General features: G+C 38.3%; 1 protein-coding gene across 2 annotated transcripts in view; it reads right to left on the reverse strand.

The window, feature by feature from the left end:
* GRM1 (glutamate metabotropic receptor 1) overlaps positions 1–22,123 on the reverse strand; it is a 398,541-nt gene that overhangs the window by 344,303 nt on the left and 32,115 nt on the right. For both annotated transcript variants that reach the window (XM_036872141.1, XM_036872142.1), the window contains exons 2-3: positions 16,840–17,012; positions 14,397–15,410 (exon numbers count right to left, since the gene is read on the reverse strand). In XM_036872141.1, the coding sequence (XP_036728036.1) occupies positions 14,397–15,096 (700 nt within the window). In that variant the 5' untranslated portion in view covers positions 15,097–15,410; positions 16,840–17,012. The remainder of the gene's footprint in view (positions 1–14,396; positions 15,411–16,839; positions 17,013–22,123) is intronic.

The following is a 22,123-nucleotide window of genomic DNA, read 5'->3' on the forward strand; positions in this document are numbered from 1 at the left end:
GCACTTCCACATCAGTTCATATGAACCTCATAGGAGGCCTAGAGGAAAGGCATGCCTGACCTTTTACAGATGAGAATGCAGAATTAAAGTGGTTTGTTGACTTGTCCAAAGTCACATGGGTAGCCGATGGAGGAAGTGAGACCAAACCCTGTTCCTCCCACTCAGTACACTTCCTACTGCATGTGGGGGCTACAGGGAATATTAGTACCGGACACCAGTACTCATAAAAAGGAAGAAAATGAGAAAAATATAACAACTTGAGAGTTTTAATTGACAGTAAATGTAGTGATTTTCCTTAATAATTAGAAAGGTGAAAGGCAAAGAGGGATATTAATAAAGAAGAGTTTACCCAAGAAACATGCAATTAATTGGATATGTTCTTTGCTTTATTCCACTGTTACAAGAAAGAAGCGAACAAAAAGAAAATTATTTATGAAGAATTTAGTAACAACCAAACACTTTCAAGGTTGTTGGTCCTTGGAAACTGAAAAGTCTACTATCTTGTTTCATTTACACTGATAGGGCTAGGCAATGAGAAAGGATGTGAAGCCCTGCAAGCTCTTAAATCATCAAACCTCTTACTAAGGCAGAAAAAGGGACTGAAACAACCCTCCTCACTTAATTCAATTAAACAAATATTTATTGAGTGTCGGCTGTGTGCAAGGCACTGTTCTAATTGCTGGAGATACATCAGTGAACACAACAAAACAAAGAACCCACACTCCAAAAATTTACCTTCCATCAGGGGATATATTCTATTGGGGCAGAATATTCTAGTAGGAGAAGGCATACATGTAACGAGAAATTTGATTAACTACAATGCTACATTCAGCAATTATTCAGGCTAGTTAATGCATAGTTCTAAAAATCACTGAATGTAAGAAATGAATAGATAAATATCTTTAGTATCATTTCCTAAATATGTACATTTTAAAAGCCATTTTTTGCCTGTTTCAGGAGCATAGAGTATTGCCTTGAGACATGTATAAATGACTCTGAAGGAAATAATTCATAAACCATCACAGTGCACTAGCATAAAATGTATATATTATCAGAAGGGGCTTCCAGAGGTTCTACCCAAATTGTGGTACATGGACCACATCAATACCACCTGAGAGCCTAGTAGAAATGCGGACCCTCAGGTCCATCCCAGGACTCCTGAATCAGAATCTGCAATTTATCGAGTTTGCAGGTGATCTGCATGCACACTAACGTTTGAGAAGCACTGCTCTAGTGCATGCTTCTGCACCTAGGAGAGCCTAAAAATAATCTTCTGAAAAGGAGAATATAAGCACTTCAAAAAGTAATCATTCACTCAATATTGTTTTTTATTTTTAAGAAGTCGCTTCTTTTCAAGTAAAATTTTACTTTTAAAATGACAGATCAAGGATATTACATACTAAGCTTTCCTTTGGCATGTACCAACATAGAAGAAAAAATGAAATTTGCCTTTTCACAGTTTCAAATCTACCATAGCTAACCAAAAACAAAGGGTAGTTCATGCTTCACATATATTAATGCGTAGGGCCTCCCTCTACACTGTGATTAAATGACCATCTTCCCCAACAGGTATAAGAGACATAGGGTCTTTTGGATGTTTCATCCTACATCAAGCTTAGTTTCCCAAGGAATTATGGTCTGGCAGGCACATGATGAGAACACCAGGAAAAGTTAGGAAGTGGGTAGAAAGCAGGCTGCCTATCCATTTGTCACCGAACAGTCACTTTATAAACAGATTTATCTTTTCCTAAGAATAAGAAGAGGGGAGAACAGGAAAGGAGGCTGTTGAAAATTCACAGAGGCACAGCAGCCCTACTCAGCGCTGACCTCGGAAAAGAGAGAGCATGTTTCACCCACAGTACACACCCTGCCAAAATGGGGCAAGATACCCCAGCACGGCCACTGAGCAGACCCAGAACAGACCAAAAAAAGGAAAAGACAGCAGTGAGCAGAGAATCCGTGAGCCAGAGGAAGGCCTTTTTCACTAAGTTGAAGGAGTATGATTCTCCTCTGGTCTATGATCAACGCTCAAAGATTCTTCTGTCACACTAAACATACAAGAAATTTTTCTTCCATCTTTCGCATATTCAGCTATGAGTGTAACATAACCTCCCGACCTTCTACATTTAAGAAAACCTCTCAGCCTCTATTACTGTCTGTTTCATAACATACAGAAACTTCAGTAGGGATCTGTATCTACATTAGAGGCACTTTCATTTATACATGTGTGTATTAATATCCTCATTCCTCTTTAAATGGAGTTGAGGGGGTTTGCAATTATAGAAAGTAAAAAATAATGCTGTTGGGGTAAGGTGGAAGACGCTAATATCCACGCAGATAAACTAAACATTTTCTGTGCTTGAGCATCAAATTTAGGTTTGAGCTTCCTGGCAGGCAAAGCGAAAAAGGGAAAACGCAATACTCTCATTACCATTTAAGATGAAACATGCCAGTTCTTCAAGAGAGAAATTATTTCATCATATTTAAAGTCTAAAAAGAATTGTTAACGGACTTTATACAAGGGGCATTGAACAACATAATAATATCTTCAACAACAAAAAATGTGAAAATTATAAAGCATTATTTACATTTCCAATTCTTGTTCTGACCTTTAAGAAATGAAAAGGGACAGTATTAAAGTGCAATTTAGAAAATGCAATTCTTTAGGAAGAGTAAATAGAGTTAGGTATTTGGTATTCTGGAAAACTAATTTCTGCAAAGTGGTTGATAGTGATCTCTTAGACAATATTTTTAAGTTACAGTTCCCTCATCTGGCCTTGTGACAGGAGCTGGATAAAGGATAATTCTAGGCTATGATCTCTGGTGATCACCTGGTATCCTATGTAATTAACTAGAGAAATATTCTGGTGTTTTGGACATTGGGCTAGCAGGTGGCCAAGTTAATGAACTGCTATGAAGGCTGAGACTCCTCCCTTGTATCTGGGGCTTATACACTACTGGAAAGAATATCAAAACAGTATAAACTGACACTACTAGAAATTCGTAGTTTCTAGTAACAATTGGGTCCTCTAAAAATTTGCTCTACTTGTGTTTGACCTACTCCCTATCCCTTTCCACCTGCCTCATTGAATAATTGAGAAAACAAAGGTTGCCCCTTCTTTTCTCTCCTTCCCCAAACTTAACAGTACCATCACCCAGGGGAAAGACTTCTCCCATTCGTGTGGCCCAGCCATGATTTCTTCTTGCCTCCTCAGCAACTTTGCTTCATCAATTATCTTCAAACTTTCCTTTTCTACCATTCTTTTCCATCATCCTTTAAAACTGCTTAAGTCTTCTGCATCCCAGAGAATGTTTTCACCTGGAAGTGCATTTCTGTCTAGGTACCATCCTATCTCTCAATTTCCCTTCTCAGTCTCTGGGAACAATGGTGTATACCTGCAGCCTCCACTTCCTCCTGGCCTCTGCCCTTCCGATGGGTTTAGAAATTAAGGGATTCTTGAAGGGCAGAAGCTAAGAGGAATTAGAGGTTACTGGTATGGAGCACTGTTTCAGTAACCCTCCCTTCCCTGTCAGCTCAGTGATATTTGTCACTGTTTTCTTCTTGAAACTTTCTCCTCCCTTGGCTTCTGTGATGTCTGGTTCTCTCCTGGTTCTTCCTCTTTCTCCTCCTAGTTTTCTAACTGTTCCTTCTCCATCCCTTTTTTGGATCCTCTTCCTCATTTTAACCTTCCTCAAAGTTCTGCCCTTAGCTCTCTTCTCTTTTCACTCATATTCTCTCCCTTGGCAATTTCATCTATTCCTGTGGTATTAGCCACAGTCATTTTCTGACAAATCTCAAATCTACCTCCCTTTTCAGATATTTGGCCTATGAGATGACTCAACTTTACTGTCCCATAGATACCTCATACTGAACCAGTCTAAAACTCATGTTTTCCCAATCTGTGCTTCCTCTTTTTATTCCCTATTTAGTTGTATAAAATGGAAACATGGGAGTCATTCTAGACATTCTCCTTGATCCTCAGAGCCAATCAGTCACTAAATCCTAATTTCCCTACTAAATGGCTGTCAAATCCATTCTTTCCTGTCCATTCCCTTTGACACTTCCTTTAGTAAAGCTCTTATCATATCTTGAATAAGTTGATTAAACTGCTTTTTCTCCATCACTCCCCCAACTACCAATGGCCTGTCAACTTGTGTGCTAACTTCTAAACTGACACCTTTTCTTAATCTGTCCTCACCAAAGTTTTCAGGATGTCCTTTCCAATATATAAATCTGATCATGTTTCCTCCCTGTTTAAAATCCTTCACTGGCTTACCAAACTTACAAAATAGAATCTAAATTCCTTGGCTTGTCAAGTCTGTCCATTCATGACCTCAGCCTTTCCTGCATTTTCAGTTTGATCCTTCCCCACTCCTTTCCCTGAACATATATTCCAGAATTAGAGATATATTTAGAGTTTCCTGAACATACTTAGTTTTTTCATCAATATTTTTACAATTCTCGGTGTCCTCCTCTGATTCCTCTAACGAAGTGAACTTCAAATGTCACCTCCTTTGGAAGCGTCTATGTGGTTTTCCTCACTTCTTTCCCTAGCCCAGAGAAAGCTGGTCACACCTCTGTCTGCCACCTCTCTAATTCATACCTACTCCTATGGTTGCACTTATCAAACTGAATGGTAATCACCATATGGTGAGCTTCCTGATAGAGGGACTATCTATAGTTCATCTATCTCTGGTCATCAATGACTATAGCAGAGGGCCTGGCCCAGAGAAGATGCTCACTAACATTTACTTAATTAAAATAGAGATTTGAAAATGTCTTTTTTCCCAACAGTGTAATACCTGTTGACCAAAAAGTGAAAATATACATTGTATATTTATTTATCCAGGAAAAGGTGATATTATTTGTTTATTGTAATTTGTTTCTACTGTTTCTATATCCTCGAATCACCTGTTAAATTCTATTGTAAACAGTTTCTCCTCTTGAACATACTGTCCGCAATTTGTCTATTGATATTTTTTGTTCTATCCTTTATAATGTACAAATTATATAATGTGTTAGAGTACCAAAAAGAACAGAGGAAACTGCCTCAGTGTATCCAGCAATAATTGCAGAATAAGCTATACAACCAAAGAGCTTTCACTTAGAGCTACTTGCTATGGATGCAATTGTTATGAAGGAAGAGAATAAGAAGACGAATGTGCTGCTCAGAGTTAGCAAATTAGCAAGATATACCCCTTCTCTCTTTATTTGCACAACCTCACCCCAAGACATTCCTGTATTTACTTCATACAGGCTCTCCTGCACTAAGGACATCTTCTTATTTAAGGTTACAATGGCCTGGTAAGAATAATGAGATCTGACATTTACTGAGCTCTATACACAGAACTGTCTCATTTTATCTGCACAATAACCTTAAGGGATTGTTTTTGGACATTTTTACCCTGATGGCTCTCTAAACATGGTTGATTCCATGAAACTCTGGGTCAGTCCTATCCCTGACCCCTGGAATCCACCCCTGCCCATCCTTTTTTAATTTTCGCATACTTATTCACTATTCAGCACCCCTGGTTACTTGTTATAGAGATGGTACCACAGAGCTGTCTGAGTGAATGTGATCTCCCACTCTTGACCACAGACCTCACAGGGATAGAATGTTTCCTTCTTTCTTTTCTTTAAAAAAAAAAAAAAAAAAAGTCCTCCTTTGCGGTCTTTATTTTTCTGCACTGAAGGAGCTGGGGGGGAAATGACATATTTATAATCTCCTCAACTAAAGTTTCAAGTGGAGTAGACACTTTAAGCTGGAAATTCATTTTTTCTGAGAAAGGACCTTTATTTCAAGTTGGTAACAAGCACAAATATAGAGGTAGAGTTGCTCAGATCCAGGGAAGAATCAGATCAAATGAGAAAATGCTTGACGCAGACTTTCCAGGGGAATGTGGAGAGCAGGTGAGTTGGAAGCAAGAGAAGTTAAGTAGGCTTGTATTGTTCAAGAGCTTTTTGGTGTTTAAGAGAACAGAGCTATGTGTTCTTGGTGAGTTCAAGGTGCCAGACTGTGGACAGAGTGGGTGGGCTGCTGAAGTGAAGGTGAAGGACACAGAGTTGAGATCAACAACCTATGAGGGCAGGTATCAATGGGTCACACACATGAATGCTGGAATCACCCAAGAGTATTGAAAGGAAGACTCTCAGCAGTGAGAATGAGTTTTCAGTGACAGAAGAGTCTCCTGCAAGCTGCTAAATGACTGCAGCAATGTTGGGAAGAACATAGCTGGGCCAGATGATATAAACCTACCTCACAGGAGAGAGGAATGCATGTGGGTGGCCCATGTGATTTAAAAATAAACAATCAATAGATCCTTGGGTTAGGAAAGTATCTAACACAAATTTGAATAAGTCCTGGCTTTGTTACTAATGAATGTTATGGTCTTAGGCAGGTCATTTTATTTCCCCGGGCCTTTGTTTTCTCATTTGCAACATGAGAAAGGTTCCTAAAACCTATAGCACAAGCTGAACTTTTATCTTAACCATGAATTGCATTTTTATTTTATGTTACTAAGTTTTAGATTCAAAAGTCTTCACCTTATTAACTGATTTCATGTACGTGTTCAACTTTCATCAGTTAAGAAGGGCTAACTGATGGCAGTTTAACAAAAGCAAATGAAAGCTAGTTATACATACTGTTTCCTTGTTCTCTGAAACACTGCTGTGAGTAAATAACATGGTAGTGATTATCATTCCCATTTTATAAATAAAACTGAGATGAATGTATATTATTTCCCATAGTCTTTTATGTATTTATTCTTTTAAGTGATTAAATGTACTTTCTGTAACCTGTAAGCCTTTAACTACCTATATATTTCTATGTCTCTTCCAACAGACTATAGTACCCTTGAGGACAATAATAATAACAGTAATGAAATAATAATAATAATTTTTATTCTTTTAATTTATGTGTTCCTAGTGCCAAGACCAATGCCTGACACATAGCAGATGCATGAATTTATCAATGAATAAAAGGTCATGTCTTCATTAGAAAGCAAAATAAGTTACTTGGCAAAAAAAGAAATGCTCCCCAAAATCTTCTTGTCCTTCAATTGCCAATTAAGGCTTTTATCTGAATCATTTAGATAATTGCCTTGAATCTTCAATTTGTTGGCCATGAAGTAACTAAAATAGATGATCCTAAATTCGATAAATGATCATTTCTGATCACCAAGTTTCTGCTTGAGCCAATACTCTTCATAAAAACATTAATGCTGTATTTGGTACCACAATGCCTTAAGTTTATGAAAGCAAAACTTCCCATGAGACTGAAGAAAACTAAAATTATAATTTTTCATGAAAATTAAAATTTAAAATGTAGACATTTATAGAAGACAATTAAGCATGAAAATTAGTAGAACTTGCACACATAAAGTACATAAATATTTCTATGTAAGTTTAAAATCTAATGATAGCTCTTTGATGGATAAGACAGCTACATCATTTTGACAAGACTTTATGTCTCAGCCTGACTCTGATTTTCAACTACAGCTTCTCTGAAAACTGACAACCTCTCCTACTGAGATGTTGCTTCCAAAATAATATCAGAACAGCATGCACTATGAGCTGATTTTTTCAGTGGTTGTAGGTGCTTACTAAACTATTGTGTCCTCAGCTATGGTTTCCCAGCCCTCTGTGGTCTCACTACAGGGCATGCTGAAAATATGGCTTCTGACAAATTTCTTTATGATGACACCACTCCAGCCACCTCCCAGAAAGTTATTAAAAATCCATAAAACCATCATTATATATTAGCTCCATAGATCACCAGGAGAAAAAATTGTAGTGTTTAAAGAGGAATGGCAACTGCCAAGCCACATGATAGAAATACAAAATAGAAGTTGCCATCACCATCCACCCTATGCAGGCCAGCTACTTGTAAAATTTGTTCCAAAGCAAATGAAGTCACAGGGTGATTGATGGTATGGCAGAAGAATCAAGAAGAGTTCAAGATTTCTCAAAATAATAAAGGTGTCTCGTTTTTTCATCTTTGTATTTCACCTTAATCCTTTGTACATAGAACCTGTTAACTAAATACTGATTAAATAACTTAGAAAATGGCTTAATAAGTCTAGTCAATATAGAAAAAATAACAAAGACAGAAACTCAAAAGTATGACAATCTAGGCCATTTTTGATAAGAGTGAGTGGCTTTATGTTTTTCAACAGGCTTCAAGATTACCACTGTATCCCAGCATATGTAACAGTTGACATTCACAATGATTACTTCGTATCTTCAAGAAAAGTTCCTATTAAATTCAGCACTCTCTTTAAAAGATGCCAGGGAACTATATAATATAATTTGCAAAGACCACCTTGTAACATGTTTAAAGTGTAAAAGGTTGGAGTTTAAAGAAGTCAACTCTCAAGTACCCAGGTTAGTCAGTCAAGAGAATCAAGGTTCTCGGTAAACAAGGTAGGATGCGAACACTTTTTTTAAATCACAAATAGGGTAACTTATGACTGTGCCTGGATTTATTCTGTCCAGACACCCACTCTTGCTAGTAATGTATGTGCTCTTAGCCAAAGTTCACATCAAGTTGAACATATTAAATCTAAGTCCATGTTGTTTAAACATAAAGAATCGTGATTTTAAAACCTACTTATTGCAGGTCTGTTAATTACACCAAAATTCTCCTGGTCCTTCAGGATTGCAAAACTGAAGATATCTTTGACTCTTTGTCTCTAACTCTTTGGTACATTGAATTCTCCTATAAAGTATTCCTTTGAAGTACTTTTATTCTTCCTAATTATTTTAACAGCCTAGTACCTAGAATTCTACAAACATAAACTTTCATGGCTAGTTTTCTCCCTCTCCATCCAATGTATCTTCCCTATGCATTTCAGTAAGAATTCACTTTCTTTTAATTATCTTTGAATCACATCAAATTCTGCTTTGACATTTCTTTCTTGAAATCAAAACTCTTTGGCTCATGCTTCAAGATTCTCCATTATTTGTCCTTCATATCGATAAACAGTCATGGAATCACAGAATATAAGAACCCACATTTGGGGCTTCCCTGGTGGCGCAGTGGTTGAGAGTCTGCCTGCCAATGCAGGGGACACGGGTTCGAGCCCTGGTCTGGGAAGATCCCACATGCCACGGAGCAACTGGGCCCGTGAGCCACAGCTACTGAGCCTGCGCGTCTGGAGCCTGTGCTCCGCAACAGGAGAGGCCACGATAGTGAGAGGCCCGCGCACCGCGATGAAGAGTGGCCCCCGCTTGCCGCAACTAGAGAAAGCCCTCGCACAGAAACGAAGACCCAACACAGCTAAAATAAATAAATTTATAAAAAAAAAAAAAAAAAAAAAAAAAAAAAAAAAAAGAACCCACATTTGAGCTGCTATCTTTATTATTAGCTCCCGGCCCACACTCTCCACACCAGCCAAGAAGACCTGCTTATTTCATTCCCCATGGGGACATTCTTACTACTGCTTTTATCTTTTACAAAGGCCATATTAAAAAACTAATCAAAATTCCCTTTTCTCCAGCTTTTTTCTAGCTAATTACACTCACCAATATTTTCTTTCAGTGTTCCCTAAACACATATAAACTCATGTTTCTAAATGTCTATACTGTAATGATTTGTTTTTACTCATTTTACATGTGTTCAAACTGTAATCCCTTTAGAGTGTAAAGAACTTAGTAACTGAGACCAAGTCTTCAAATTTCTTATAAACAGTTTTTGGGATAGTAAATTTTTTACTAGAGTTGTAAATGTGCTGTGATCATTTTTCTACTTTTATGCTATTTATTTATTTATCTATAAAGTGGTATAGTATGTAATGAAAAAACTTACTGTCAAGGAAATTCATAACAGGCTGAGTGACCACCCAGATTAGTAGTTTTCTGGTAATGGGCTATGGGAATTTACACTTGACTCTCTCTTACTCAGTTTTATCATATATAGTCAAATCTTGAGGACACAAAGCTGGGATGCTAAGATGAATTAAGTAATCAAAGTCCCACAACTTATTGATAAGGCAGATTTAAGCTAAAAATTCTACATTTAAAAGGAAACAAAAAACAAAGTCTTCCTCTTAGAATAATAATAATAATAACAATATTAAAAATTACCCAAGCATAAAAGAAAGGAGATGTAGCCTAGTATCAGCTCATATTTTTAAAAAGACTTTTAGATAATAACTTATCTAAGATCTACTTGAGTTATCTATGATTATAAGGGAACTAAAACTTAGAATATATGAGTGAAGGAACTGGTGAGGTACAGCATAAAAGAGAGAGAGTTCATTGATAATAAATATCACGTGGAAGAGAAATTTGAATTGTTTGGATGATTCCCAGTAGTCGATAGAAACTTCAGGGAGTCAGGTCATTAAATAGAAAAACTGACTAATAGGTGAAATTCTGCCTCGGAATTTAAGTTGTATATTCTCCAACTCTCATTAGAAATCCTAATCATAATTAGGGAACTTAGAGCATATGGGAACAACTTCTGGGCAAAGATGTAATAATGGTGTTTTAAGCATCTTTAACTGGTTGGCCTAAATAACCTTTCAAGACATTCTACTCCTTATATTGTGATCAAACAGAACATTTATTAAGGTGACTTACTGTGAAAATAGTTTGGAATCGAGATAAGAATGGTATAAAGAAATTTTCTGGTGCATATATAGAAAAATATGATATTTAGTAGAAATAAAATTCTTACATGTAATTGCATTAGCTAAAGTAATAGTTAACTGATGTTCTTATGATTTAGGAGGATTTTCCTCTGATGCCTTTAGACTTTTAGAGTGTTTTATATCAAATAGAGCAAAGCTTCTAAAAAGAAAAAGATCAGATTTTGAAAAGAAGCCAAAGAAGGCCAATCTCATGTAAAGTGTAAGCAAACGTCCAAAAAAAAAGGTGCACCACAATGAAAACATAACTGTAAACAAAAGCATACAGCAGCATCACTAAATCCCTTATCATATACTCCTCTGACACTATGAGACAAAATATTAAGGGAGAAAGGTGTAAAACAAATGAAAATGTATTCAATCCAAAAACTTAACTTTTTGAAGCTACAAACTCAAAGAATAATCTTTTTGGACTCATCCAAAGCTTTGATTTAATCAACTAGAATTATTTTTTAAGTATTGTTTTCTACAATTTTTTGAAATGATAAATTTGGTTTTTGATGGGGAATCTACATTTTATCAGAAGGATGGAATACAATGTCCTTGGCCAAGATATTCTTCACAGAAGTAGGCTATTTTTGTATTCTATGATTAGCATATTTAAAGACACATGCCAGGTGAGCAGCTTGCTCCAAAGTGCACTCTATTTTTCTTTGTGGACAAGGCTCTGTTGCTTCAGTACCCTCCCTTTGACAGATCCTAATTCAATATTCCTCTCAGGAAATAATCCTGAAAAATTTTCTGGAGAGCCTGTTGCTGGTAACTTCATGTGAACTGATCCTCTTTTTATGTCAGGTAAACTGACAGTTATGACAAGAGGACAAGTGTGGCACAAATGACGTGGTAGAAGATTGAAAAGTATGTAAAAGAATATAACAAGTGAATTCTAACTGATTAAAACAAAACCAGAAAACACCTCCAAGCTTAACTTCAATATAAAGTAAAATAATAAAGGGATATAAAACTGTTGAAAGAATAGGATGCTCCATCTGCGGTTTTAAAGTCAAGCAATAGTAACCACAGAAATGAAGGTATGCTAATCTAGTCACCTATTACTTTTGATGTGAACTATACTAGGCTAACTTCTAATAAAAGAAACTGTGATGATCAACTGACTAGAGAATGGCTAATTCGGAAAGGAGAGGTGAAGGTCACTGGAGGTCCCAGAATTTCTAAACTCCAAATTGCTAATATCCAGACAATCTAGCTTCCTTCCTGAATAGTGCCCAGATGGCAGAGACAACACTGATATGTGGTCTTAGCTGCTTTTTGACAGGGAACTGTCACCAGTAGGTGACCCCATCAGTCTGAAGACAGGAAAATTACTAGATGATGCAAGAAAGTGCCTGCAGGCCAGTACACTATGGGTCCCTGAGAAGCAGGAGGGCAGAACCTCAGAAAAAATAAATTTTCAGTTGGAGCTTATACAAAGGACACTGTTATATTTCTTTGCAGATAGAAGAAAATAAAAGCAATTTAGTTTCCACAGAATTATACCTAATAAGAGAGGAAACAAATTCTCTTTGAGAAGAAATAAGATATATATAACAGGCAAGGTGAATGGCATCATTTCTTGGTAATAAAATAGACACCAAAGTTAGCTCTGATGCTGTTCTATGAACACAATCTAGTCTGTAATCAACTATTATAATGCTATCGGACATTATCCCTGCCACACAACCCAAGTCAGAAGGCAGAAGGGAACAAAGTAATCCAAACTAACACAAGGGTGGAATTTTAATATCAGCCCTTCCTCAACAAAATTTGTAAACACAAGTCCAATTAATTTTCCAAAAAGACAACTCTAGTTGTCAGAAAGCACTATTAGCAATTATTTTTAGGAAAAGGATGCAACTGGAAAACATATTGAAGGGGGGATGGGGAATCTTTTCTCCACTCCTCTCCACCCCCAAAATAAAATGACATAATAAAATATAGAAAATAAAACTACCTTGTAAAAATGATGTATTACTTCTTCTTGAAGGAGGTATTTACACTTCTAATATCTATAATCAATTACCTAGCTCATTTGAGGGAGAACTATTAAATAATTAAATAAATCACATTCAATCTACTTTTTGCCATTTCCTTTTAGAGAGATCGCTCTAATGCTGATAATTAACACATTTTTAACTTGTGCTTTCAAGATGGTCCATTTAAGCACTGGAGGAAACTATACTAAACAAAAAAATGTAGGAAATTAACATTAACCATAAAAATGTAAGGAGTTAAAATCTGAACTTAAATCTGTGTCTTAAAAGAGTAATATGTAATTTTGTTGAAAAAGAGGTAGGCAGTTCACTATGAAAAATCAAGTTTCAGAAATAGGAATCAGTTTTTAGAACTCACAACACTGCAACAGGAAGGTTTTTTGTTTTGTTTTTTTCCAAAATCAAAGTCTGAAATTTCTACACAATTTTTGTTTGTCCTAAAAACTCTGCTCCCTTTAAAGTTAAAGCATCAGTTTTCATTAACATAACCATATCACCATTTCAGTAAGAATGCTTCTTAATTTCTGTATCAGAATTCACACCAGCAACTGAATACTGTGTAACTGTTAAAAGAACGTGAAGTCATACCTATGGCCTTTCTGTTAATAATTTGATATTAAGAAATATAAATGCAGCAATACCTTTAAGATTCTCTTCCATATGCCAGCATATACACGTGAATTGTCCTGGACATTAATTCGTAACCTGGGTCTCAATTTCTCTATAAACCTGGGAGAGTTAAAAGTAGATGACTCAAAAGTTTCATTTTATCCAACAATCAGTATAGGGTAAGAGGAGAAGAGTAAAGAAAATCTATATATAATAAATTATTCGAGAATTCATGTCTGTAAGACTCTGTATAAATCAAAGTTTTTAACCTCAGGTAAAATCTATTTCACTTTTAAAAGCTATTTTAAACATGATATCTACTATCATTTTATTAGTAATTTATAATTTGTCTAACTTTAAATTCTAATAAGCAAAGTCATTGTGTTAGAAAACAAACAAACTAGAAACCAAAATTCAAATCCAAGAGGTCATCAGTGCTATTGCTCATAAGACAAGATAATTCTTTGGGAGAGTGAGGGCATATGGACAATTTTAACATATTAAGTAGGAAAAAAATAATAAACTATTTAAATTATTTACTTTTCCTTTGTATCTAAGGAACCCCAGAATTTAAAACATAAGTTTCTGATATATTGAGGGAGATGACTGCATTAATCCAATATTTACAGGTAAGTTATGAATGTGTAAGAAGGGGGCACACCAGAACAAAGAAGCGCCTTCAGCTGTTCATGACAAGATAAAGCTTTCAAGTCCGGTTTAGAGGACAGCAGTTTGCTTTTTGTTTTTTGTTTTTCTAACTGCTCACAATGGATTAGTCTATTAAGCTTGGGAAATCATAGCCCATCACTTAAGGGTAGTATAACACCTTGGGCAAATAAACACAAACTCAGAATATCAGGGCAAACAAGTATGTAAGTCCAAAAACTACAACTGGGCACTGTTCATGGAGAGTTTGGTGTCTTTTTGGTTCCTGCTACCCCCGGAAACACCATGGGACAGTTTTCCTACACTATAATTATAGGAGGATGAGGACACAAGGCAATGCCTGAATGGGCATGTACGGAGAAGGGTAAAGTCTCTTCCCAGAGTGCTAGAAATAAACAGGAACAACACTATGATCCCAAGCGCACATCAAACAATGCCCTGGCTTTCTGTGCACTTTTCTTCCCCAAATGCAATGCCTACCTTCCGTGTGGACTGCGGAGACATAGGTCCAATTGTAACGCTTGACTATGTCAAGCATCGCCCTTGCCTGCAAAGTGTCAGAAGGGACAACCCTCAGGAAGTATTTGTACAAAGTTTTGTCACTCAGGTCGATGCTTGTGGCGGAATATGCGATCTGGGGGATGTCGAAGAGCTGGAGCAGGTTCTGCACTTGAATGGCTACGGAGCTGGAGCCCGGGCCGATCACGCCGGCAATGGGCTTCTTAGTCCTGCCTGGGGGGAGGGTCTGGCCGTCAGGCAGGCACCGGTTGAGCCCGTCCTTCTCGTCTCGCATGGAAATCAGAGAGTCCCTGATGAACTCAATGCTCTGCTCCAGAGCCACAGAGGAGTGCCAGCAGGAATCTCGGATCTCACTGCCCAGGGTGATGTTGGGCAGAAGGACCGGGTCCGCGTTGATCTTATCCAACGTGTGGAACATGGCCTCCACCCTCTGGATGCCATACTGCTCCCTGATCTCCCCACACTTCCTCTCGGGGACCTTCTCGGCCGGAGGCTGGTGGTGGACTGAAAAGAGGGCCCCAATGATGACATCTCCGTCCATTCTGGCCACTGAGCGCTGAGACGAGGCTCCTGCCAGCAACAGTTTCCTGCCGGGGCCTCTGGGGAGAAGGGACATCTCCAAAAAGACAGCTGGGAAGAAAACCAAGAGGAGCCGGACCATTATGCTGAGGACGCCGTCCACAGCCGGCCAGCCGCGTTCCCACGCTGGTCCAGCCAGCAGGCTCTGCGCGCTCACAGTGCGGACCCGACGCCTGACGCCTGCTTCTCCCCCCTCGCCAATGCCGCTCGTCCGACGACTTGAGCTTCTGCACCCCCGCCTCCTTCCCCTCCTCCTCCTCCTCCTGGTCCTCCACGACCACCTTTACGCCCTGGCGGCGTCCCTAGGGGAATTCGAGTCCCCCTTCTTCACTGGTGCATCCAGGTAAACTGACCAATGGTACCATGGGAGTCGTGGTGGCTGTGGTGAGCTGGACGCTGCCGGCAAAACAGGAAGGAAATCAAAGCTCCGTTATTACAGGACCTGTGTCAAAACTCTGGGGTCAGTGCTGGTTAAGAGTTGCCCGGTCCATTTCATGATATGGGCTGGAAGGACATCATGATAGCGGCTGGAGGGACAGCTTGGGCGGCAGCTCTGGTCAAGGCGTAAGGCGGTGCGTTCGGCCCCCAGTACCCTCCTCCGTCCCGGGAGGCGCAGAGCCTCGCCGACCCGTCCCTTCCTGCAGCTCCAAGTCTCTTCCAGGTCCCCAAATACCCTCACGATTACTGACTTGAGGGGGAGTAGGGAAGAGGGAGAAAAAGGAGCTACGTCTTTCGACCTTGGAGAACTTTCCGGATTTGAAAAGATCAACTTCTTTGCCCAGAAGAAATTTGGAAACTCTTTCATTATGAAGGCGGAAGCGCTACTTCAAAATAAACTCGAACCAGGGGTGCACATTTTACTTTAACTTTGAGGGGTTGAAGAGACCCTAACATACTACCCAAGTAGTAAATATAAATTTGCCAGCTTGAGGAAATCCATATTAGTTACTAAGGCAACGCCTGGTAAAGTCTCCGCATGTCGGATTTTGGTGCATCCCCCCTCCCTCCCCACCCCGCCCAAGAAGTCAGCTTATTGTAGACGTTCAGGGGGAAAGGGTACAGATGAGATAACTTGTTTCCCGCGACCCAGGATGGAGGGAGGGAATGGAGGGGCCCCTGCACTTCCCTAAATCCAGACCTTTGGCTTTGCATAGTTGCTAGAAAGGGAACAGAGGGGAGCTTCCGGGTTGCTCTGGCGGCGGCAGTTCAGCCCTGCCGCCTTCAGAACCCTGGACAGTGCTCGGTCAAGCGACTGAGGCATTCCTCCGCAGGGCCGTTTGCGGACGCTTTGACCAGCGAGTTGCAATTCTTTAACCCCCAGCCCCCAACCCCGCCAACCCCCGACTTCACTCTTTCAACCCCCCTCCCTGCGTTCTTTACACACACACACACACACACACACACACACACACACCCCTCCTCGTTTCCCCAATACCCCTCCATCCTCATTCTCTTCGCCTTGCAGCTAGAGCTCCTCCAGGTATATTCAAACCCTACCACTTAGGGGGCAGAGGCGCCAAATCTCAGCCGCCTGCGGGGCTGAAGTTGTCGCTCTCTCTCGTCCCTCTCCGGCTCCCTTTTTCAAGGTGAGAGTCAGACGAGAAAGGAGCAAAGGGAGCGGGCGAGGAGCAAGAGCACGGGCGGTGAGGCAGGCAAAAGAGGAAAGACAACCCAGGCATCCATGCGTCCCGACGCTTCCCGGGGAAGCAGGACTAAAAGACATACATAATCGAGGACGCCTCCGGGACAAGGAGAAAAATCCCATAGATTGGGACTTGTGTCTGCCAGTGTGGGTGGGTTCCCCCGCCGGGAGGTGTCTGCTCACCTGGGTCTGCTTGGAGAATTTGGACTTGAGACGGACCTGAGTCCGGGTAGACAGCGCTGTGGTCCCCGGGCCAGAGTACCGCGGCCAAGCTCGGTTCGCAGACGCCTCAGCTCTAATCCAGACGGTGCAAGGATGCGATCTGGGCTGTACACTAGTGCCCTCTTTCTTCAGCACTATTTTACCGCAAGGAAAAAAAGAGGGAGGAGGGAGGGGAAAAAACAAACAAACAAAAAAAAACAGGTCACCCAAGGCTTGTCTATTATCTCACGCATAAAAATCAGTCGTTTAATGGAGGGGGGAGGGGATAAAATCTAGGGATAAGTGGAGAATATTAATTCCTTTACTACTAAAGGGTTCTTAAAGAAGCTGCCAGCTATATGAATAGTCAGATCTGGAGAAAGGAGTGGGGAATGGCTTAGGCTGCTTTACAGTGGATATTCCTTGTATGTATTTCAGGGACTCAAACATATTTTATCTCCCTGGAAGTAAAACCCCTATGAGGGAAATAGAGTAAATGCATTTGAAGACATCTATACAGGCTCTACTGGTAGGTTGCAAGGGAAAGGGGGAAGAGGCTGCATGGGGTGGGAGTAGGGGAAAGAGAGGTAGGCACAACATGAATCAAGGTAAGCCAAATGAAGAGAGGCAAACCTTGGCTACATTTTCCAGGTCAAGATGTAACTAAATTGAGAATGAGAGTCAGATCACATGAAAACACTGGAGTGAAAAACACTTATCCAAATTCCTCTCAGGCTGCCATCACCCTCCCAGAGAGGTCTACAGTGTTGTTTCTTACAGTGTGAAAAGTGGAAGTTAAATCACATTCCTCTGGGAACATGTTGGCTGAGCAGAATGTGTCCCAGCTTCTTCAGAGGAGAAAGACAGTGTGCCTTTCCTCTCTTGCTCAAAGCTTTCTATTTGTGCCATGTGCAGAGAACAGAGATCAGCATATTTGGGTCCCTTTATAATCGCCTTGCTCAGGTCAGGCTGGAGGGGACAAACCACATGAGGCAGTTTTAAAAACTTTTTAGCATGTTCCATGAAACAGGACAGGAAATGCCTCCAGTCAGGAACAGAAGCTCTTTCTTGTTCTGACTCTGGTCTTTTTTCCAAATGTCAGATTTTTCTGGATTTTTCTTAAGTTACCTAAAGAGTATAGGAATTTTTTTTCTTTTTCAGCAAATAATGCATGGAACCAGGTACACATCCTTTAGGCCTAAAAGATCTCAGTTTTGGAAGTAACTATATGTTTACTCAAGGAAAATAAGAGGTAAGTTTCTGTCTCACACATAGGGTAAAATAGTTCTCTGCTTGTACCCTTAGGAAGATGTCAACTTTAAGAGCAAGCCACAGGTGTTCACAGTGTCCCACAGTATCTCGCTTCGTCTATTAGCCATTTAAGCTCCATTTTAGATAACTCTATTCTAGTAAGTTAAGGCCTAAACATGATTTTCCTGGAATATTTCATAGATACAATGAATGTACAAAGATTTCAGTGCATATATAAACCATCAAATATGATTTGCAGGATTAGAAAAAGGAATGTCTCTGAAGTTCACATTTAGCTCTAATATATGCTCCTCAAAGAAATATTTTTAATATACCACATTGACATAGGTTAGAAAAGATTCTGCTACTGAAGGAATAATTAAATATTCAGACTTATTTGTTCTCAATACAGTCCAAGTAAAAACTATACATTCAGGTTGGCTGAAACAAAACAATTTAAAGAGAACAACTTGTGAATCATAACATAGAGTATTTATGCATATGCATGAACTATATATGACAGATGTTAAGGAAATTTTTAACTTCAACTGTGTCAATTCGAAATTATCATTTAAATGTATTGATAATTATTTAAGACCAAACTTTAGAAGACAAAAAGACAAAAATCAGTCAAGAAGAAGGCACAAGAAAGTAAAAGACAAGATGATCCAAACATGCTTCATATCCAAAGATGCTTAATTTCTGGAAATTAAGACTTTACCAAGGAAAACATGATATAACACATGTGGAGATATGTAAGAGAAGGTTCTATTGGTAGAACTGAAAAGAATGAATTACATACAAATTAACAAATATAGGTCAATAGCTACTCTATTACAGAATGTTAAAGTGTATGAATCCAGAAGTACTATCAGTATGAATATTTATTCAGTGCTGGTAGGGTACTATCTTACATTCAGTATGTGATCTGCAGCAGGGCAAAAAGTGTTAGGAGTAATTTGGTTTGGGAAATCCATTTAATAAAAAAATATGCTGGAGATCAAGCAGAAGAATTTCCAACATACTATCTCAAGACAATGATTTAAATGCGTTGCTATAGCAATAAGGACAACAAAATGCTCATTAGCCTTATATGGTAATAAAACAGATATTGCCCATAAACAAAACTGTGATCACTTTCTTTAGGAATGTGTGCACAATTCTCATTGCTCTCCACCATAAAGAACATCATAGAGCAGCTGGTCTAGATAATAAATGAACAAAAGGTTGTAAAGTTTTCCACATGAAATCAGTTAAAAATTCAGACTCTTCACATGAGAAAAATAAGAGGTGAGCAAGAACAAGGCTTAAAGAAAGAAAGACAGAGAAAGAAAAGAAGGGATAAGCCAGGCACATATTCCAAATTTGAGGGTATGCTAGTGGGTATTTTGAAAACTAAAGTTTACAAAGTCATTGGAATATGGAAGTGAAGTATACACAACAGGTAATAAACTCACTACTGAAAAGGTAGCACTGACTGAAAATAGAAATAGGATTAAAGAAGGTCTTTGTAGAAAACTGATTTGTCGCTTACTGATATGTAATGTATTACTAAGGGAATATAATGGATGTTCAAGGTAGATCTGCGTTGTGGGAGAGAATATCATGCTTCTCCATAAAATACCATGCTCTGTGGACAACTGACTTAATCTAGTGTGACACTTCTTACATTCTTATATTTAATTCATGGGTTCAGCAAGATAATTTAAGCCCCAGTGAGAATTTTCAGTTTATTTATCCAATTTGGCTACCTACATTGCTTAAATCAAGAGGGAAATTGCCATATCTTCATTGACTTCATGCTCTGATCCAAAATAATACAAATTGTAAAATAAAACCTCTTCCTTTCAGAAATTCAAAACATTTTTATAAAACATGGTTGATTAAAAAAGTAAACAAAATATTTTAAAAGAACTAAAGTAAGCCAAATTTATTACATATATTCAATTGTTTCATTAACCTGATAAATTAGGCTATAACCATTTATGCAGAGATAGAACCAAAAATATCAGCTTCCATAAGCAATTAGAACTCATCAATGGCTCTGTGGACTAATGTGGATGGACTAGAAAACATACATTTGGCCACATGCTGTTCTGCCACAACTGTCCAAACGTTTATTTTTAAAGTATTAAAATACAATTGAGGCAAATAAGGCAAGCACAGTTATTTTGGAAGCTCAGTGAGGGCCACAATTACTGTCTGTTTTATTCCCTTCGGTATCCCCAGTGTCTAAAACAATACAGACATCTGGTTGATGATAGTTGCTAAAATATTTGTTGAATAAATAAATGGATACATTCTCCCTGAACGCTAAAAATATCACCTCATTTTAATGACTTTCTTTAAGAAGATCAAAGCCAGGCAGTTTACTGATATTTCTAATTTATTCTTCATATAATGTAGAGAGAGTAATTATTTTGCAACTGTTTCTCAAATGCAATTAACCAGCCTAATTAGTATTAAATCATTTAGAAACATATTTATACTACAAACTATATTACACGTGAAGTATTAAAATTTGTTCCCAGTGTGAAGAAACCATTTTCATTACTGTACTGCATATGTTAACCAATATCAAATAAAACTTAGAAATTTTATAAAGGTAAAAAGAAGAGAATACATAAATGGAAACTAAACCTTATCTAATGTTGAGGCTATATGATTTGAGAATAACCATTTGAAAAGATTTTCAGAACCATCACATGAGATGCATAAAAGAGGCATATTATCCCAGTCCTACAGATGGAAAAATTGAGGCACCAAGAATCTGATCCTTGCCTGAGCTTAGTGAACAAATTAGGAGCACTGTCTCATGATACTAGCTTTATTCCAAATTCATAAGTTTATAGAAACTGGCTACATTAACTGAGCTAAATGTTACTTACCTTCATTTTTCCTTAAGCTTTGAACTGAGGCTCTCTTCTCAGAAAATGCTTAAGTTATAAAGAAAATAAATTTGAATTCCTTTCCTTTGGGCCTTTCATCTGTTGAGGGCATAAGCATTACAGGTGATTGTTCTATTTGCTTAAAATAGCCATCTTTTATAACAGTTCTAATAATGGCAGTAACCTACTTGCACAGTCTCACAGTCAACTGTGAACAATTAAGCAAAAAGAGTATCTAAATTTTCAGATCCAGTAAAAATCTTCATTAGAAAAGGCTTTACCTTACTACAGTTTCACCAACACAACAAATTAAATTATTTTCCTGTTTTAACAACAATATGCTGTACTCCCATCTCACTGTAACAAAAAGCTACATGGCTGCTATCCAGCAAGCAAACCACCAAAATATTGATCTACCTTTTAAAACATAGCGTTTATCCTTTCAGTCGCATGGTTCAAAAGTTGTATGTCCCAGTTGCCAACAGACTGATGTTTAAATTCCTTAACCTGGTACCCAAAGTCCATTGACTGGGAAAGAGGTTCACAGAAGCAAAATATGCTAACTATTCATAACCAACCCTTCCCTTCTCTAAGTCCTAAGAGAAAGAGACTCTGGCTCAGATAATGCCCAAGGGGTTATCAGAATAATGAAGACATATTTAAAGACACATTTTAAAGTTTCCTAGCTAATTCTGATTTGACCCTTAGTTGAAAGCCACTGATAAAACTTCATCCCATTCTCCTACTCACACTTTTTCTAACCAAATAAGCCTTACATTTTCCCATGCCTCAGCTCATGCTTCTTACGCCACAAAAAAAATTCACCCACCTTTCATTTCTTTTATATGTATTTGTTCTTCTTCAAAATTTATGTCAAATTCAACTTATCCATGAAAGCTTCCAGATCTAAAGGAAATCATGAAAAAAGTGCTTATGTGGCACTTTTATATGAGATAATACTGTGAAATAATATTACTGATATTTTAAAAATTTGTGCTTCACCTGGTCTCATTCACAATTGCTGTGATCACTTTCAAAACAGTGACTTAATCCAACTATAATGCAGTTAATAAAATATTTTGGAATAGTTATGAAAGTCCTTAATAAATAGCAATGTATTGTTTTTG

This window comes from Balaenoptera musculus, chromosome 12, assembly GCF_009873245.2.
Source record: "Balaenoptera musculus isolate JJ_BM4_2016_0621 chromosome 12, mBalMus1.pri.v3, whole genome shotgun sequence".
Lineage (NCBI taxonomy): Eukaryota > Metazoa > Chordata > Mammalia > Artiodactyla > Balaenopteridae > Balaenoptera > Balaenoptera musculus.